General features: G+C 40.5%; 1 protein-coding gene across 9 annotated transcripts in view; it reads right to left on the bottom strand.

Annotated features, from left to right (window-relative positions):
- nrxn2b (neurexin 2b) overlaps positions 1-16,240 on the bottom strand; it is a 665,374-nt gene that overhangs the window by 311,512 nt on the left and 337,622 nt on the right. For 8 of the 9 annotated variants that reach the window (XM_084343882.1, XM_084343879.1, XM_084343880.1 and 5 more), the window contains one exon: positions 14,027-14,053. The exons of the other annotated variant lie outside the window; for it this stretch is intronic. In XM_084343882.1, coding sequence (XP_084200008.1) covers positions 14,027-14,053 — 27 coding nt within the window. The remainder of the gene's footprint in view (positions 1-14,026; positions 14,054-16,240) is intronic. 9 annotated transcript variants of the gene reach the window in all.

Below are 16,240 nucleotides of genomic sequence, written 5' to 3'. Positions count from 1 at the left end.
TCGAATTGAATAAAATAGCAAATATCATATTTGTCAGAAAAGCCCAATCATTATGTATTTGGAAACTTGTTACCAAGTATTGCCTACAACAAAAACACACTCACTTGCAACCCCACTCCCAGAACCCACACACATTATCAAACAACTTTAATCCTACAGCACCCCACCCACAATACATACACCTCTATCCCATGATGTAATAAGATATAAACAGATGAGTAAACCATGACCTCAATTTGCCGATCACCACGAAGAACACATCTATAGATATTTTTTTGTTTTGTAAAACTGCATAACAGATCAACAGATTGCAACTGCAGGTGAACTATTCTGTGGCTAGTAAGGTAGACAGCTTATCCACTTTTCTGAGATGCATTTACCCGCCTAACGACAACAGCTCACACTCCATCACACTCTTGTTTATGCTCTGGACCGTTTTGAGGGCAGTAGTTCAGGAGATTTTTTGGATGCCATGCCTCGCCAAACCACAGGTCCAGTGCCCTTTTTCCTCACGCCTGCCTCCGATGAGTTCTCCCCTGTGCCAACTCGGCCTGGAGCAGATGGGTTGGTTCAGCATGGCGTCACACCAGCCGACACAGTGGCATGTCAAACAGGCGGTCACAGGCCTGGCTGTGCCAAGCACAGCCATACTGTACCGCCATATGGGATAATGTGTGCTGAGATCATACTGGATAAGCAGACGGTGTTGGATACATGGCCTGATTTGACCAAATATCTGAATAAATAGATACAAACGCCAGAGTATATATGTGCAAATCTGAAAGCACACACACACGCGCCAGTGACTAGTATTTACCAGACTGTAGTCAGGGCTTCAAACCTCAAGCACCATTGCGTACACTCAGATACACACACGTACAAACACACACAATCCTCTTTGCCTAACTAATGACAGTCCCAGCTGCAGACATGGACTGCGCACTCACACACTTCCCTTGAGACACACTCCAAATCACACACAATTCAAACTATCCATCAGACAGCCATAAAGGACACACACACACAATCCTATACTACACTCACTAGGCCCTGGCATTCGCTCTCTTTCACACACCAACACAGACATTGACACACACACATGCCCTCCCCTCTGTCCTCTGCAGACGGTGATGATGGCCTGTGTTTGGGAGGTTAATGGCTGTTTGCTCCTCACAACCTTCACACTTGATTACTCCAGTTGCCTGGTATCTGGACGTCGGGGCCACAACTCCGGGACACGAAAGCCCTTTCTGTCAACGCTCTAATATGCTAACCGAGCTCATTAGAAATGGTAATGGAAGCTTTAGGATGCCATGTGCAAAACGGTATGCGTCATATCCCTCATGAAAATCAAATATGACTAAGAGATGTCTGTCAAAGTGAGAGAAATCATGATTTGTGTTATATCTCCAAAACAAACCGCGCCAAGGAAACATTTTGTCTCTGCCTTTAACAAACAAAGGCAAAACAAAAGAACATATTGACAGGTAAGGGGAGTACACCATGTTTCCAGAAGTACTTAGTAGTATGCAGGTCACATGTTTATTCATTGAGTTTCAAGTGATATATTGAAGGCTTTTCACTGCATATAATCACTGTCTGATTTCCATTTGAAAGTGAGGTAATGTTATGCTCTGTGGCTCATTTGGGGGAATTGCTGGAAAGTGTATGAAATGACACACTCATCTGTAGTGTTGCAGTTTATAGCTATAAGTGTTACAACTTCAAACGCGCCGTAAAATATCTGTACACCATGGTGGCTAGCTTGGTGGCAATAAAGCGGCACAATCAGCCAAAGCAAACAAATCACTTCATCCTTATGTCTAGTTCTTTTTTAGATTTTATGCAGAGATTGAGGTGTCACAGAACTGCAACTATAGTTTGCAGTTTAATATTCCCTATAATATGGACACATTGTGTCAATGGAGAGTGGTTACAAAAAGTATGTTACCATGTTTGTAAATTAAAATCTAAGATTGGGGGACATATAGTTGTGAGTAAGTGACTGAGTGACAAGGAAACGCTTAGGGAAATATTACATTTGTGTTGTTAATACATTGAACATGTTCTGATCAGTGTCTTTATACCTTCATTGTACTGTATATGCATTGTCTCAGTCTTAATAAGAATATCCCACAGAGTTTGAAACGATAAACAAAATTAAGTGTTTCCAGTGTTCTGGAATATTGTTTTTCTGAAACTGCACGATACTTGCTAACAGTGCTTCCCAATGGTATGATGCCTCTAAGACACCAACTAAACCAGCAGGCTATAAGATGTATTTATCAAGGATAGCCTCTTTAGCTTGTTCCTGTGAAAACTATTTTCTTTACATCCTGCATGGATGCAAGCAAAAATAATGGTAATTCAGCTATTAAAGCTGTGGGTTACTGATCATTAGTAGAGTTTCATATTTGCATGCAGTCCTGCTGTTTAGTATACTCTCCTGTCAACTATATGATATACAAATACAATAACCTCTAACAGTTTTAACATTCAATTATAAGCTCTTATGCAAAGGGAAATATAATTTGTAAACAAGCTACTTATGAAACAAAATACTGTGAATGAGGCAGTTTGGAGGTGTAGACAACCCCTATAAAAGTCTGTATGCACAACTAAATGCTGCTTGTTTTGACTAAACCATGATGGGTCTAAATAATGAGCTAGAATTTTGCCAATGTGTATTATGTAACTCTGTGATAAAGCGCCATGATATCTTCTGCTATGGCTGGTATGTGGACAACAAAAATAGTTTCTTATTCTGATTAGTACAGCTCTAATTTCTGAGCATGTTACAGCTGGTGCTGATGAAAACACTGCTCTGTCTGACCAACTGTTTGTGCTAATGTGCAAATGTAAATAGTTTTACTATTGGTATTTTGGGATGATAAACATCAATCCACCTATCCATCAATCAGGTCCAATAAACTGCATAATCAACATGTGAACAGGTAACATAACACATTAACAGACAGTAGAGCAAATCTTAGTTACATAGGCTTACATATTTTGAATGATTTTTTTTCTAATGGAAAGAAGTCCTAATATATTGGTTTAACTCCACCGTGACAAGACAAACTGCTCCCCATAATCCAAAAAACCTGAGCTGTTTCTTATATATGTGGCTAAAATTTAATTTACAGAGGTAGGACTATGCAAATGATGCTTGATTCAGACACCCAGGGGTGCGATTTTAAGATTCATGACTGGTAACTGTGTTAACTGCGTTCATTGACTTTCAAATTTGGAAGTGTCTTGTTTAAAAATGAGCAGTGCGATGGCTAAATTGGAAAGCATGCTTTGGCAGGGCCACACAGGGCAATACTTTATAAATTATACTGCAGGTTTGTGTTTCGATGGAGTTTTTTGAGTCAGTCACTCTGCAGGAAACATAGCAGCATTATTTACCAAATGGTTATTATATACACATGCCGTATTTGGGAATGGAAGTAGAAGTGACTTTTCTACTGCTGAGGAATGTGGTTTATGAAAGCACTGAGGGTTCCTCGCTGGAATGACCCATATGGACATGGTATTTTAATGAAAAAGCATGAGCAGATAGCAGCAATAGTTACATAAGACTGCACAAGTTAATATGGTTTCTGTGGCAAAAGAGAGGATTTACTTTGCTCTTCAGAGTTATCAGGATAAGACCTCCTTTGACGATAATGCCATTTGGCTCCTATCTGAAGATATCATATTTTCTATCTCAAAGGAGTGCAGGCCTATCACTGCAGATCTAATGAAAGAGTGGGTGTTTATGTGTGTGTGGTTGTGTGTGTGTGTGTGTGTGTGTGTGTGTGTGTGTGTGTGTGCCTGCACGCGTGGCATCTAAATGGCAGCCATCTGCTGACAGCAAAGATGCCATGATGGAAATGAAAGATATGAGCAGATAATGCTGATAAAAATGCAAGGAGACATCTAAATCAGGACCCTCTTCTATGTACAGCTCTTTTGCCTCTTCCGTCTCCTCATTTTCTTGTTGATCTCGACTATCTTTCTTGTTCTGTCCTTTTTTTCCCCAGCATGCACTTTTTTCCCCACTCTAACCTTTATTTCTCTACCTTGAATCTATGATGTTGCGCCCCCTGAAAAGTGGCTCTCCTTGATCTACTGTGTGTGTTTTGTATCTCTGGAAAAATAGGTATTTCTTGGAGGGGGGTGGAAGGGATGGAAAGATGTATTTGTGTGGGTGCGTAGGAGGGATTAGAGAGTGGTGAGTGGGGGGTCTGGCAGTCAGTTGAGGACACTGTCGCTTGCTGACACAACAGCAAAAACAGCCCTCCTGCAGCCACCTCCAAAACCTCTCCCACATGGTGCCGCATCACAAGCAGTCACGAAAAAGACGGGAGGTGGCCGAGTTTGTACGGAACGGTGTGTGAGCGTGTGTAGTTATGAAAGTGAAGGAGGGGTCGATGAGAAAAGAGGAAAAATAAGAAGGCAAAGGAAGCTGCAAACAGATTGTGACCCCCAGCAACGATTATCTACGCCTGCCGCTCTGACCCCCCGTGCCAATTACAGAGATAAGGCAGCCTGTGCCTCTGTATGTGCGCACGCAAGCGTGTCTATTTCCCTTTCTATGAAGCAAAATGCATGTGTGATTCTTGCTCGCACACATGCATGTGTATTCACTGCTTGCTATCAGGGGCCAGACACTTACTTTTTCCCAGTGTCTCGCCCCTTTGTGCCCTGAGGGGTGCGCTGGTGCTTTAGCATCCATGACAAGACAGCCTCTGTTGATAGCTTCAAGAATTGCAGATGGCCTCTGCAGGAAGACCTATTTGAGTTGGGAAGATGTTGAGAGGACGGCAGATTGATTTTGAGAAGCAGGAAATAAATCATACATTTTACCCGTCCTGTCCAGAATTTCAAAGCTCCCTTCTTCCCTGTTTGTACTGCTATCTGCACCCTCCCGCCTTGCTTTCCCTTTTCATGCCTTGCCACCATCTCCTTTTTCTTATCGGATTCCTACATCCCTTGTTTTTGATTCCTTCCCCTCCTCACATCTGTCTGCCTCACTCTTTAGGAAAAGGTCTCAGGGGGGCAGCGGATTTATGATTTGAACCGTATTTCCCAGCATGCTGTGGGAGGAGGAGGGTGTGGCCCCATGGGATAGCCATCAGTCCTGCAAGGCAGTATGGGTTTCGACAGCTCCAGGCTGCTGCCGGTTCTCTCATTAGAGCTTCTGTAATGAGTCTACATCTAACCTGTCGGCGCTGCCACGTTGTGCTGGAAAGAGGCAGACCGATTATGGACTGAGGCTGTGCTGGCAAAGCAGTCACATACCAATTCAACACAAAGGTCCTGTCCTCTAGGCAGTTGTTGAGATTGGATTTGAAATGATAACCGAGTTTTGTGTTTTGACAAAATTCTGTGAAAAATGTATGTAAAAGAAGCTGTGCTCCATGTAGCCATGGGAAATCTTTTCCTATTGATAACTGAGTACAACAAATAGTATGGACTTGTGTGTTTGAGCACCATTGCACCATAAAAAAACTTAGAAGTTCAAGTTTGTTTGTTTAAACATGGATTTGCAAGCTCCCACTGCACCTAGGCTTTATTGAGATTTTGGGCATACATTTTTATTGACTAAAGTAGAGATAGGGTAACTTTGTGCTACCGTCTATTAATTGCTAAATGTTTCCAATCATTTTCTTAGTCTTCAAATACAATACAAGTTACAAACAATTAAAACAGCAAACAACGTAAGTTTTCAAGAAAAGTTTAAAATACTTAAGCAGCAATAAAACCCAAATCTAAGATCCACAATAAGTTCTTCAATCTTTTCTGAACATGGTACAGAAAAAGGGACACTGGCTATTGGTCTCACAAGCCAAGATCTCCAGCAAAGCATCTAACATAAAGGATCGTTAACAGAACGCATGAAGACTGCAGTCAAATCTCTTTATCATGATTACAGTTCACATTACAGCAGAAAAGTCTGGGATTCAGTAAAACTAGAACATGGAAGGGAACAGTGGTAATGTATTTTAGCAAAGCATTCAACACAAGTGTGGCCAGGAGGACACCACTGGGGGATATCCAATGGATTACTAGATCTCATTCCACTTGTAACCAAGGGAGTTCTTCTACTTTTGGTTGTGTACAAAGAAATAATGTCCTCAAGACTGAAAAAAGCAGCCAACAATACTGACAGACATCCACCCAACTGTGAAGAAAGTTAACTAGAATGAATTGCTCAAGCCCAAAAAACTACTACTGACCACTACAGTTGGATTGGCAATGTGTAAATCAGAAACTGTTGCTGGTAGATGGTTTCAACCACTTGGCTGGCAAAGCTGAGTTCCGCAAAGTAAGCAGTTGCAATCTATGCACTGTCAAGGTCCCAGAGGGGAGCAAGGAAAACAAGCCATGCCGTACTCTTGTCTCACATTCTCTAGCTATTCAGTGAACTAGGAGGACAGATGTGCTCTTCTGAAACATTCTGGATCCCAGCTCTTGACCAGGTCAAGGTATAGAGACAGAGAATGCACCTTTCCTTATCTCCCCTTACCAAGTAAAAAAGAAACAAATTTGTGGCATGTGGATAATTCTCATTAGACTAAAAGGGCAGGGAGGCAATCTCCTCACCCGGTTGGGTCTAGTGAGCAGATTGCCTCAGGTACTGTATCTCAAGTTCAGAGAGCGGAGACAGGTGGGAGAAAGGGGGAAGTATATTGAAAAAGAAACTACCCGGCACAGTGCCATCCTTGTTAGACCTTTTACAGTCACTCAGTGTTGCTTCCTCCCCCCGATTTTTTGTTTTTCTCTTTATCTCTTTCGACTTCTCTCATTCATCTGTCAGCAGTTGTCGGAGTCTATCCCCACCCTCTAACCCAGTGGCACGCTCAGCTTTGTCAATTTAGGTTTCTTCATCTGTCTCCCATGCTTAAACGTCTTTCTCCTTTGGGTTGTGAATAAAGGCCCGTTGACAGTGAGACAGTCACTGAAATTTCCAGTCTGTTGAACATTGAATCGGAATGGAGAATTGCTTTTAAAATAGCGAAATGAAGGATTTAAGACTGAGCTTTGTAAGGTCAGTGGTTTTCATACAATCATGGTCCATCACCTTCCCAGCATGTCCTTAAGCTAGAGTATTGCCCTTTCATTTGTGAGTACTTGGCAATAAGAGCTCTTCGGCTCATTTCTCCAATTATGTAACAGGGGAAATGTTTTGGCTGATTGTCTCTCGTCTCAGTTGCTTTTAACAGCATTAATGTAATCTGCATCTGTTTTCTTATCTGAGATATGCTTCTTACCTAATACAATTACTTTTACAACTACTATTGAGACTATTACTATTTATTATCTTATTTTTCTTCTTCTTCTTATTATTATTATAAACTACCATTAAAAAAAAGAGATTTGTTCCTAATTCTAAGGTAAATAGGAGGCAATAAAGTTGTTGTGTGAAGCTGAACTATTTCTACAGCTTTGGTGTCACACTGGCAACTGATCAGTAAATAGTTGGTTACTAATCTAAACTTTGGCATTGGGAGTAGAGATTCGTCAGATGACGATAGCGTACACCACTGGCATAGGACTGACGGGAAAAGGGGACTGAGCTTCACAAAGATACTTGAATGAATGCCTATGTAAAGGGTCCAGAACTTTGTACAATGCCCCTGGTGTATGCCCTAACACATACATACCCTTATACTTAATTTTTAGAGTTGTGCATAATAATGAGTATGGCCTCTACCAATTACATAATGGTAAGTAAATACATTACTTGAACATTAATTTTATCGCTATGTAAAGTGAGCTAGAGTGGAGCTACAGGTCATGGCACATTGTAGCAGACATATGTCTACATATATAGTTAATCATGCATGAATGTTGCCACACTCCGTCACGTTCCACTGCAGCTGTAGTAACGGAAATGTTCTGATTACATATTCTTTTGAAGTTCATATAGGCTTCAAAGCACTTCTTTATTGGGTCATTTTTGTTTAACACTTTAAGAGGCATTTGGTTCATTCCCATTAAAACAAGCAAGGAGCAAAAGATGATAAAAATGGGAATAAATTAAATGTTGCATCCAAGGACGACTTATTTATGTGCACGCCTTTTCTTCAGTCTTATAAAGATTATTATACAGCACGCTACTTCTAGGCAACTGCCAGGAAGAGTGCTTATATCCAATGCATTTGAATACTGTATGTTTTCTTACTGGTGCTTGGCAGTGTCAAGTAGCACACATACAACTGTTAATTATATTTAAACTTGTTAACTACTGGGGAATTTGCAATTAATTTCTGTTGCCCATCGCTGAACGAGATGATTGCTTAAAATCTATTTATATCAACTGACGTACTCATCTCTGAGGGTGTACAGATCTAAGGCATTATGTTAATAACATACTCCACTTATTGGCTCATTGCCTCACATTTAGCCTGGAGTTTAGGATAAAATGAACACTAACTAAAAAAAGGGCTTTCCTCCATTGGACCATTAAATTGCCTTTAAAAATCAAATCCCATTCTAAGCATCTCCAAAATAAATGTTATACTGTGATACATGCTCAAACTTCACAAACTGTAGGATGCTGTGCTTGCTAGGGGGCAACTTCTAGTGCCTACTACATATCCATCTCTGACATCTTTTTTGGCTGAAATAGGATCTGATGACTCATGATTTAAGTGAGCGATTGGAAACTCATTCATATTCAATATTTGAGATTCAGTGAGAAAGTAAGAGAGCCATCTGCTTGGAGACAAGTGAGAGAGAGCTGGAGTCGCAGATAAGAATCCAATTCAATACAAATTTGACTGAACAAACCATCCATTCAGATATAAAATAGCCATGACACCTGCCGTCTCTGAACACATGTAGTGTATCTGTAGTGAAAATGATTATAGGGCTCCATGAACTGTGCTACATATTTCAATAGTCGTGACTGTGCAAAACATGTGGGGGAGGAGTGTGATACCTGACAACCTGGGTGGAAGCAGTTAAGACTGAGGAGGGTGACAGCTTAGGTGACAGAGATATGCTGCATTAGTCTGTGTGGGCAAAATCATAGATTAATTTTGCTGCCCACAATATGATGCATGCATTTGTGAATGCATGTGTGCGTACATGTGCGTCTGTGTTTGTGGGTGTTCACATTACTGTGGCAGCACCAAATAGATATACACTCATCTCCCGGTACTATTCGTCATCACTGTGCTATTCTTATTGATCTATGGCATTGTTAAATATAAAGCAAAAAATGTGGACTTACCTTAATTTATCTGGAAAATGACCCAATTATAGGATAAGGAGTGAGTCACAGTAAGTCATATAAAGAGTACTAAATGAAAATCAATATAATTTTGTGTATGCTTTAAAATAGATTGATTTCCCTATATTTGTTTGCAAATAATTTGATACCACCATTTTTTGTGTTTTAGTCACATGAGCCAGGTTAGTTGTCGTCGCTATCATCTCACACAGGGTCCAATATGTTCATATTCAAAACATCGTTCTGCTGTGGGTTTTCCATCCTATTTGTCAAGTACTTAGTACCATGAAAGCCATTTCCTGGGTAAGAAATCTCTATAGCACCCACAAAGTGAAACATGTAAACAAATTGTAATTCAGACTGGTACCATAAAGGCTCTAAATTAACAGTAGGTCTTACTGAGTGTTCATATATATATATAAGTCAACAGATTTTCTAATCTGTGTATCTGTGCTCCCCAGTATCTGGGAAATGCTGACTACAGAGGACAAGAAAACAAATAAGCGCGCCTTTTATATACATCATGAGCCTCACTCTTCAAAACTTAGCTAATCTGCTTCATCAGGGCTGGGTGAGGTGACTGGCATCTTGAGAAAAAATAAAAACTCACATACAGTGGACATGTGAGTGAAATCACCCCTTGTCCAACTGAGCAAAGAAAAGAACAGAACATTATGTCTCATGTGACATAGAAAAATTTGAAAATAGTATTTAACATTTGCTCTAAGTTTCGTTGGATTGGCCAAATAGCATGTTTTCATTGCATGGCTATCCAATAGTTTCCTGTCTAGCCCAGTAACACTTTAAATCTAACTGGAGCATTAGACTGTGGGGATCATATGGGAGACCGGAGTTCACATACCACCACAGACTTGCAGTCTGTCTTCACCTCTTTATTCATCTTAACTGAGCGTTCAAGTTGCGTAACCCTAACTATAGTTTACTTATCATTACCATTATCCTCCTTAATTTCAAAAATGAAATGTGACCAAGTTTACAGCTTACTTTCAGTCTTCACTAAAATGTTATATGGACAATGTGCTGCTGACTGCCTGCCTCTACAGTATATTGATTGCTTGCATCTGTCAAGTAACAGTAAAAAATGAGAACAGAACATGTCTCCACTAATCTATAGTGTTTACGGCATCAGCGATTACAATAAAGTGTATTTTCTGGGATTTGGTTTCAGAGATGCAGAGATACTAAGCCATATTCAGGTACTTTTCATCTCTTCTGTACACACAGACACTGTGTCTCCGTGTGTTCTGGAGTTAGTACTTGCAGGTGGGCAGGCCAAAGGGTATGACATTAGCAGACGGAGTGCTCATGCCCCACATGCTGCCCATATGTCATGCCAAATCTCATCTCATCTAGCGCTAAGAGAAGGTGCTGCTGGCTGCCGAAAGGCCACATTCCAAACAGATATCATCAGCCTGACACCCTGACCTGACTGGAGCTGAGGGCTACAGCTCTGCTCCATACCATATCCAGTCGAATTAAATGGGAAAGCAGGGTCCCGATGAACTACAATAAAAACACATAGCTGACCCTACACTTCCTACACCTCACAAAGCACTCTGAACTCCAGAGGTAAAACGATCAAAAGACAATAGTTGGTCACTAGTTGAAATGCTGTAATTTCAGCAATAGTTGCAGCAGTAACGCCACAAACTGGGTTTTCTGAGTGCTAATGCAATCAGTATGCTAATGAGCCAGTAGAACTTGCTGGGTCTCCATTAGTGTTCAAAAATGCAACCAAATTGAATGCATCCCCTCTTCTTTTTCTGATTATTCTTAAAGAAGTAATCACCGCTGGAAAATGGCCCTTCTATAAAACTGGGCTGACTATGCAATATAAAGACAGAAACCGGTGCTACATGACCAGAGATAACAGGGCAGTAGTATTCTCTCCGCAAAAGGTAGTAATGGAGAGAAATAGACAATGAACAGGTCCGCAATTCATATTTGATGAGCACTGCCTTGTTTCACAGTTTGATTAGAGTTTTTCAGCCTCAGTCAAGTAGCTGCCACTTCTGCTTCATGATGTTTCTCTATTGTGCTAAGCAACTAAATCAAGCTTATGAAAGCATGTTAGGCAAGACAGGGAGTGTAGTAACATAATCTGATGATGTATTTTGTAGCATTTGACAGATTTTTACCGGTAAAAGACTGTGGGGCTCTGGGAAGTTTAACAGTCTTCATTATCATATACTACCAACATTGTAGCGATACAAAGCTGGTTGAAAGTCATCAAAGTTCCCCTTCAAGACTGCCGTTTTGGTTTGTGTTGGCACATGTTATGCTGTGGTGATGTGATGCTGAAGTTTCAGAGGATGGGATCACTGCTGTTCTGTTTTTTTTAACATATTGTATCAAGCTATGCCCTTTAAAACTGCCCTAGACACATCTAGAGTAGTCACTTGGTATTCATGTAGGCCAAAACTACTAGTTCAAAACATTACAACTCCACTACCACTCGCTTGGCTGTTCCAGTTCATGTGCCATCAGAATATAAATGCATGTATATTTAGTGACATATTAATAGTGCCTCTTGGCCTGCTAGGATGTTGCTGTGTTCACTACTGCCACTAAGTTGAAATAAATGTGACTGAGAAAACCTATCTGCATGAAGCAGCCAGCAGAGAGACTTTGGTACCTGGATTTTCTTACTCGAATTCAAGGCTTTAGTTACTGTAGGGCTCTGGAGGAGGAATCGACCGGCAGATGCCATGGCATTGAATAAATTGTTGTCTGTAGCTCAGGTTTGCTCCCTGTCTCTTTTTCCCTGGTCTCTCTCCCTCTCACTCCCACACAGTCTCTCCCCCTCCTTTATACACTCACACACTCTTTTATATAGCATTGGGTCTGACTGAGTGGCCATGAAGCAGGGCGTTGCTGTACAAGGGGGCTCAGTTAACCAACAGTCTGATGGTAAAATAAAAATATTCCTCACAAGATGACTAAAATTCAGCGTACCAAGTCTGTGACGGATAATTGCTTGAGCAGCACCGTGAATAACCCCATCAAAATTTATAATGAAGCCACTGAATTAACAATAAATAAATAAATAAATGAATAAATAATAATAATAATAATAATAATATAAATTTCTATTATGGCATGAATGGCATTATGGCTTGAAAAATTGAAAGAACTCCTCACACGCTCTGGCTCTAAGATTTCTCACATTAAACGTACAAATCTGTAGTGACCTAAACCACCATATAAAACAATGAACAATAACATAGAACCCAAGCCAGTTTCTGTCTAGCCTAACAAAGAAACGACTAAGGGCCCTGTGGAGGGGGGAAAAAAAGAAAAAGGCCTCAGTCTCCATCTCCTCCCTACTGCAGGGAGATCACCCAATATCCCCAGCACTTGTACGACATCTAGTGGTCAACCTGCATATGGACATCCTCAAAGCATTTTTGAATGGGTCATCCCAGTGGCCCCACACATAACAAGTGGAGTAATTCGTCATACGCTGAGACCAATTCCATGCCTGGTGGTGACTTCTGAAGTTTTTGGATTGCACTCCATAAAGTCTGACATAAAGAGTGTTCGAGTGCATTTCAAGTGCAGAGATGTGACACACGTACAGTAGAAGCACAGGACATGAACAAGTGTGGTTCACATAGAAACACATCTGTACGACTTCACAGAAGCACCTTCCACTGACAACACTGCCTCGCTAATTTGATTCAAAACCACTCTCACGTTAAACATTTCTAACTTAAAGCCAAATACAACCCTGATCTGTGCCCAAACCTTATCCTTCTGACTACAAACTGATGACAAGAACCAATGACTCAATGCATACTCAGCCACATTCTGTAAAGATGCTTTTTTAATCAAGGTAGGAAAGCAAATTAAAAAGCACTATAAATGTATTTGTGATGCTGCCTCCTCAGTTGTTGTTGTTGCACCAGATGTATCAAAGCCAATCCGCCATCTTTCTACCCTCATAAAGACATCTTAAAAACCCAAGAACATCCACACAAAAACACAGATATTGTAGCAAACATCAGGTTTTCTCCACTTTTGTCACTGTGGCTGGCAGCACTTACCTGTGGGCTAGTTGTGCAATTGTCACTGGTCATGATAGAAATAACAGTGTGCTATCATTCTGTCAGCATGGAGCAGAAAAACATTAGCTTGCTCCGAAAACAAGCACGCACCAGGTGGTGCCGTCTCTCAGTGGATAAGCAATTAGCTTTCTGGGGGCCAAAACTACAGTTTGTCCCACATAGAAAACAAGCAACACCTGTGCGTGCAGCCGAGTGGAGCCGAGACTCAGCGCCGCATAATAGAAAATAGGAACATCCAACAGGGGAGTGTCAAGTTGCCCTTTTCTGAATGCGTTTTTGGAGAAGGTTGACAGGAAAATGAATAGAATGGGTAATAGGCAGGGGAGAGGCAATGAAATAATTTCAGAGCAGCGTGTGGTCATTATGCAAGGGAAACATTAATTAAATATACATTAGAAAAAGTGGAAATTAAAGTGACAGAACTTATGGAGAGAAGAAAAATACAACATGTGTGTTGGAAGTAGGGATGTGAGAGATACAAATAAAAGATGGCAATGGGAGAAAAACTAAAGAAATAGTGTACAGTTGAAAAAAAAAAGAAATTCAAAAATGCTTATTCAAACTTAAGAAAACATGGAAAAGCAGAAGTCTGTGTAATGAGAGAGGTGTCAATCATGAGGTCAGAAGAAAGCAGAAACTGTCCACCGCACAGAATCACGATGAGATAGACAAATACATTTTAGTCAGAAAAATGGATAGAACCACTTACTGAGGCTACAGTCTATCCTGATACAATCTGGCGGGAGAGAGACGAAATGGTGAGATCAAATAAAAAGAGAAGGAGAAAGAAAGGGACAGGAAGAAAAAGAGAGAGAAAGAAAGAGAAAAAAGATAAAAGAGAAAAAAACATTTTACATCCTTCAAAGTACATTCTGCAGACAACCAAGCATTGCTCTGGGGCCACCATCCGGGGACAGGCTCTGAGTCAGGATCACCCTTTTCCTCCATCAATCCCATCATCCATCCCTCCTTCCACCCGATAATCCCAAAGCACAGCAGAAGACAAGACTTAAACTGCGGGGTCTATACAGTAGGAGAACATAATGGTGACACTTCTACTTTCCTCATTATGGTATTTACCTGTACAAAGTGCTCCTTGTTGGGATCTGAATACATAATACAAACGTTATGCGAGACTGAAAATGCAAATTGTGTACTTGGAATTACAAGGTTCTATCTGTGTGGAGTTCTGAAATACAGGGCATCAAAGATTTAACATACCATCTGGCAAACCTTTTTGCTATTCTAATTTTTTTTCAATATTTTATGTCAAAAGTTCTTTTTATTTTTTACCTCGTTTGTAAATCATAATAACACTGAATAAAGCATGCAATACTTCAAACATCATAAATATATGATTAACTTCATTAAACAAATCAGATAGAGCCTCAAAATTTCAACTGCACAAAATGTTTGGGCCAGAATTAGCCTAAATAACTTCAGATGTTTGTTTGTTTTCTTTAGTAGGACCAGTATACAAAAAATACATAAAACAAGACAGTGAAGCTATTATGCACACAATGTGTACACATATCCTTTTCCCTGCAGCTGCTGTGCACTCATTAGAGCATATGCAATGTCTTGCACCTTTAACTTTAGGCCTCTTTCTTGGCAATTTGAGATGCACTTGCCTTCTGCAGCACTTTGAGCACGAGAAACCCAACAGTGTAAATGACAAGAAAGGGTGATCTGCACATCCCAGCCACCTCACGCCTGGTGCACACAAACCACAGGAAATATGACCCCTACTGTGTACTATTTGCTACAAGCGGTGCAACAAAAACACAGCAGAAAGTGTTATTTTACAAGCTGTGTTGGCAGAATAGTGGAGTGTTAGTTAACATGCTTTGTCCTTCCACTGGAAGACTAAGGCAGAGCATGAGTAGACACCCATTCTAGTTAAGTGTCCTAGAGCAGGAAACTGAATTCTGCTCAATAGCTTACCCTGACCTTTGGTCACCCTCCGAGGGAGGTTGGTAAACAGAGACTTCCTTTTCAAGGATCATTAATCTCATCAATATAAATAAGTATTAAATTATTACAGGAGCAGATATCCTAAAATAAGTCATTGCTTTTTCCCCCATCTAGTGGTAAGAAACTGTGTGTGCATGTGGCAGTGTGGTTGGGTTGTGTTCTCAAGCTGTCAACCGCTACAGAATAGTGGACACAAACAGCCAGGGACCAGCATCACTCTGTAGAGAGATCGGGGTAATACAAAAACAGCTCCATTAAAATGTATTTATGGGCCACATGTTTTGTTGAACAGTAATGTTTCCTGAAATGAGTGAAATTTTGGTGCCATATAAGTGCAATATTTTTGAAAAACAATGTAAGAGTTCTCCCTACAGTATGTGAATATTTTCTATTTATAATAAACCAATAGAATAGTGACATGTTGCACACCGACAGGTTATTATCATTATCTATCACAAACTGTTGGAATTAAATCTGTCTAATGATATCTTTTCCTAGTGATTAATTAGCTGGATTTTAATAATTTCATCAAGGATTAAAGCCTTAAAAAGATGTTAAGGATTCCTTGCTGATTGTGGGTTTATTAATTTCCTTGCAAAAGAGCTGAAAATACAAAGCTGTTGTGTCAATCAACTGTGTGACTGTTTTGATTGTTGTTTAAGCCCCATTGAAAAACTGAGAAATGGTACTGTTTTTTTAATTCATTTGAGGACTTTGGCGAGTCTGGTGCATAGTGGATGGTTGGGGGACTGCTAGCAGGTCAAGCTGTGGACCCGTGGCCGGTAGGTAGAAATGTGAATGCAACCTCGGAGAACTACAGCTGTGAGCCGGTCACTCTGACTGTTTGATCCATGGGCCGCAGACATACAGGCCATTGAAGGGATGAAAAGTTCCATCTTCTGAGTCTTGGCCAGGTGGGGTGTTTATGAGTGACAGAAAAAGAGAGAAG

Source organism: Pagrus pagrus (assembly GCF_965226575.1).
Source record: "Pagrus pagrus genome assembly, chromosome: 22".
In the NCBI taxonomy this organism is placed as follows: Eukaryota; Metazoa; Chordata; class Actinopteri; order Spariformes; family Sparidae; genus Pagrus; species Pagrus pagrus.
Note: the sequence above shows the minus strand (reverse complement) of the source record. Positions and strands in the feature narration are given on the sequence as shown.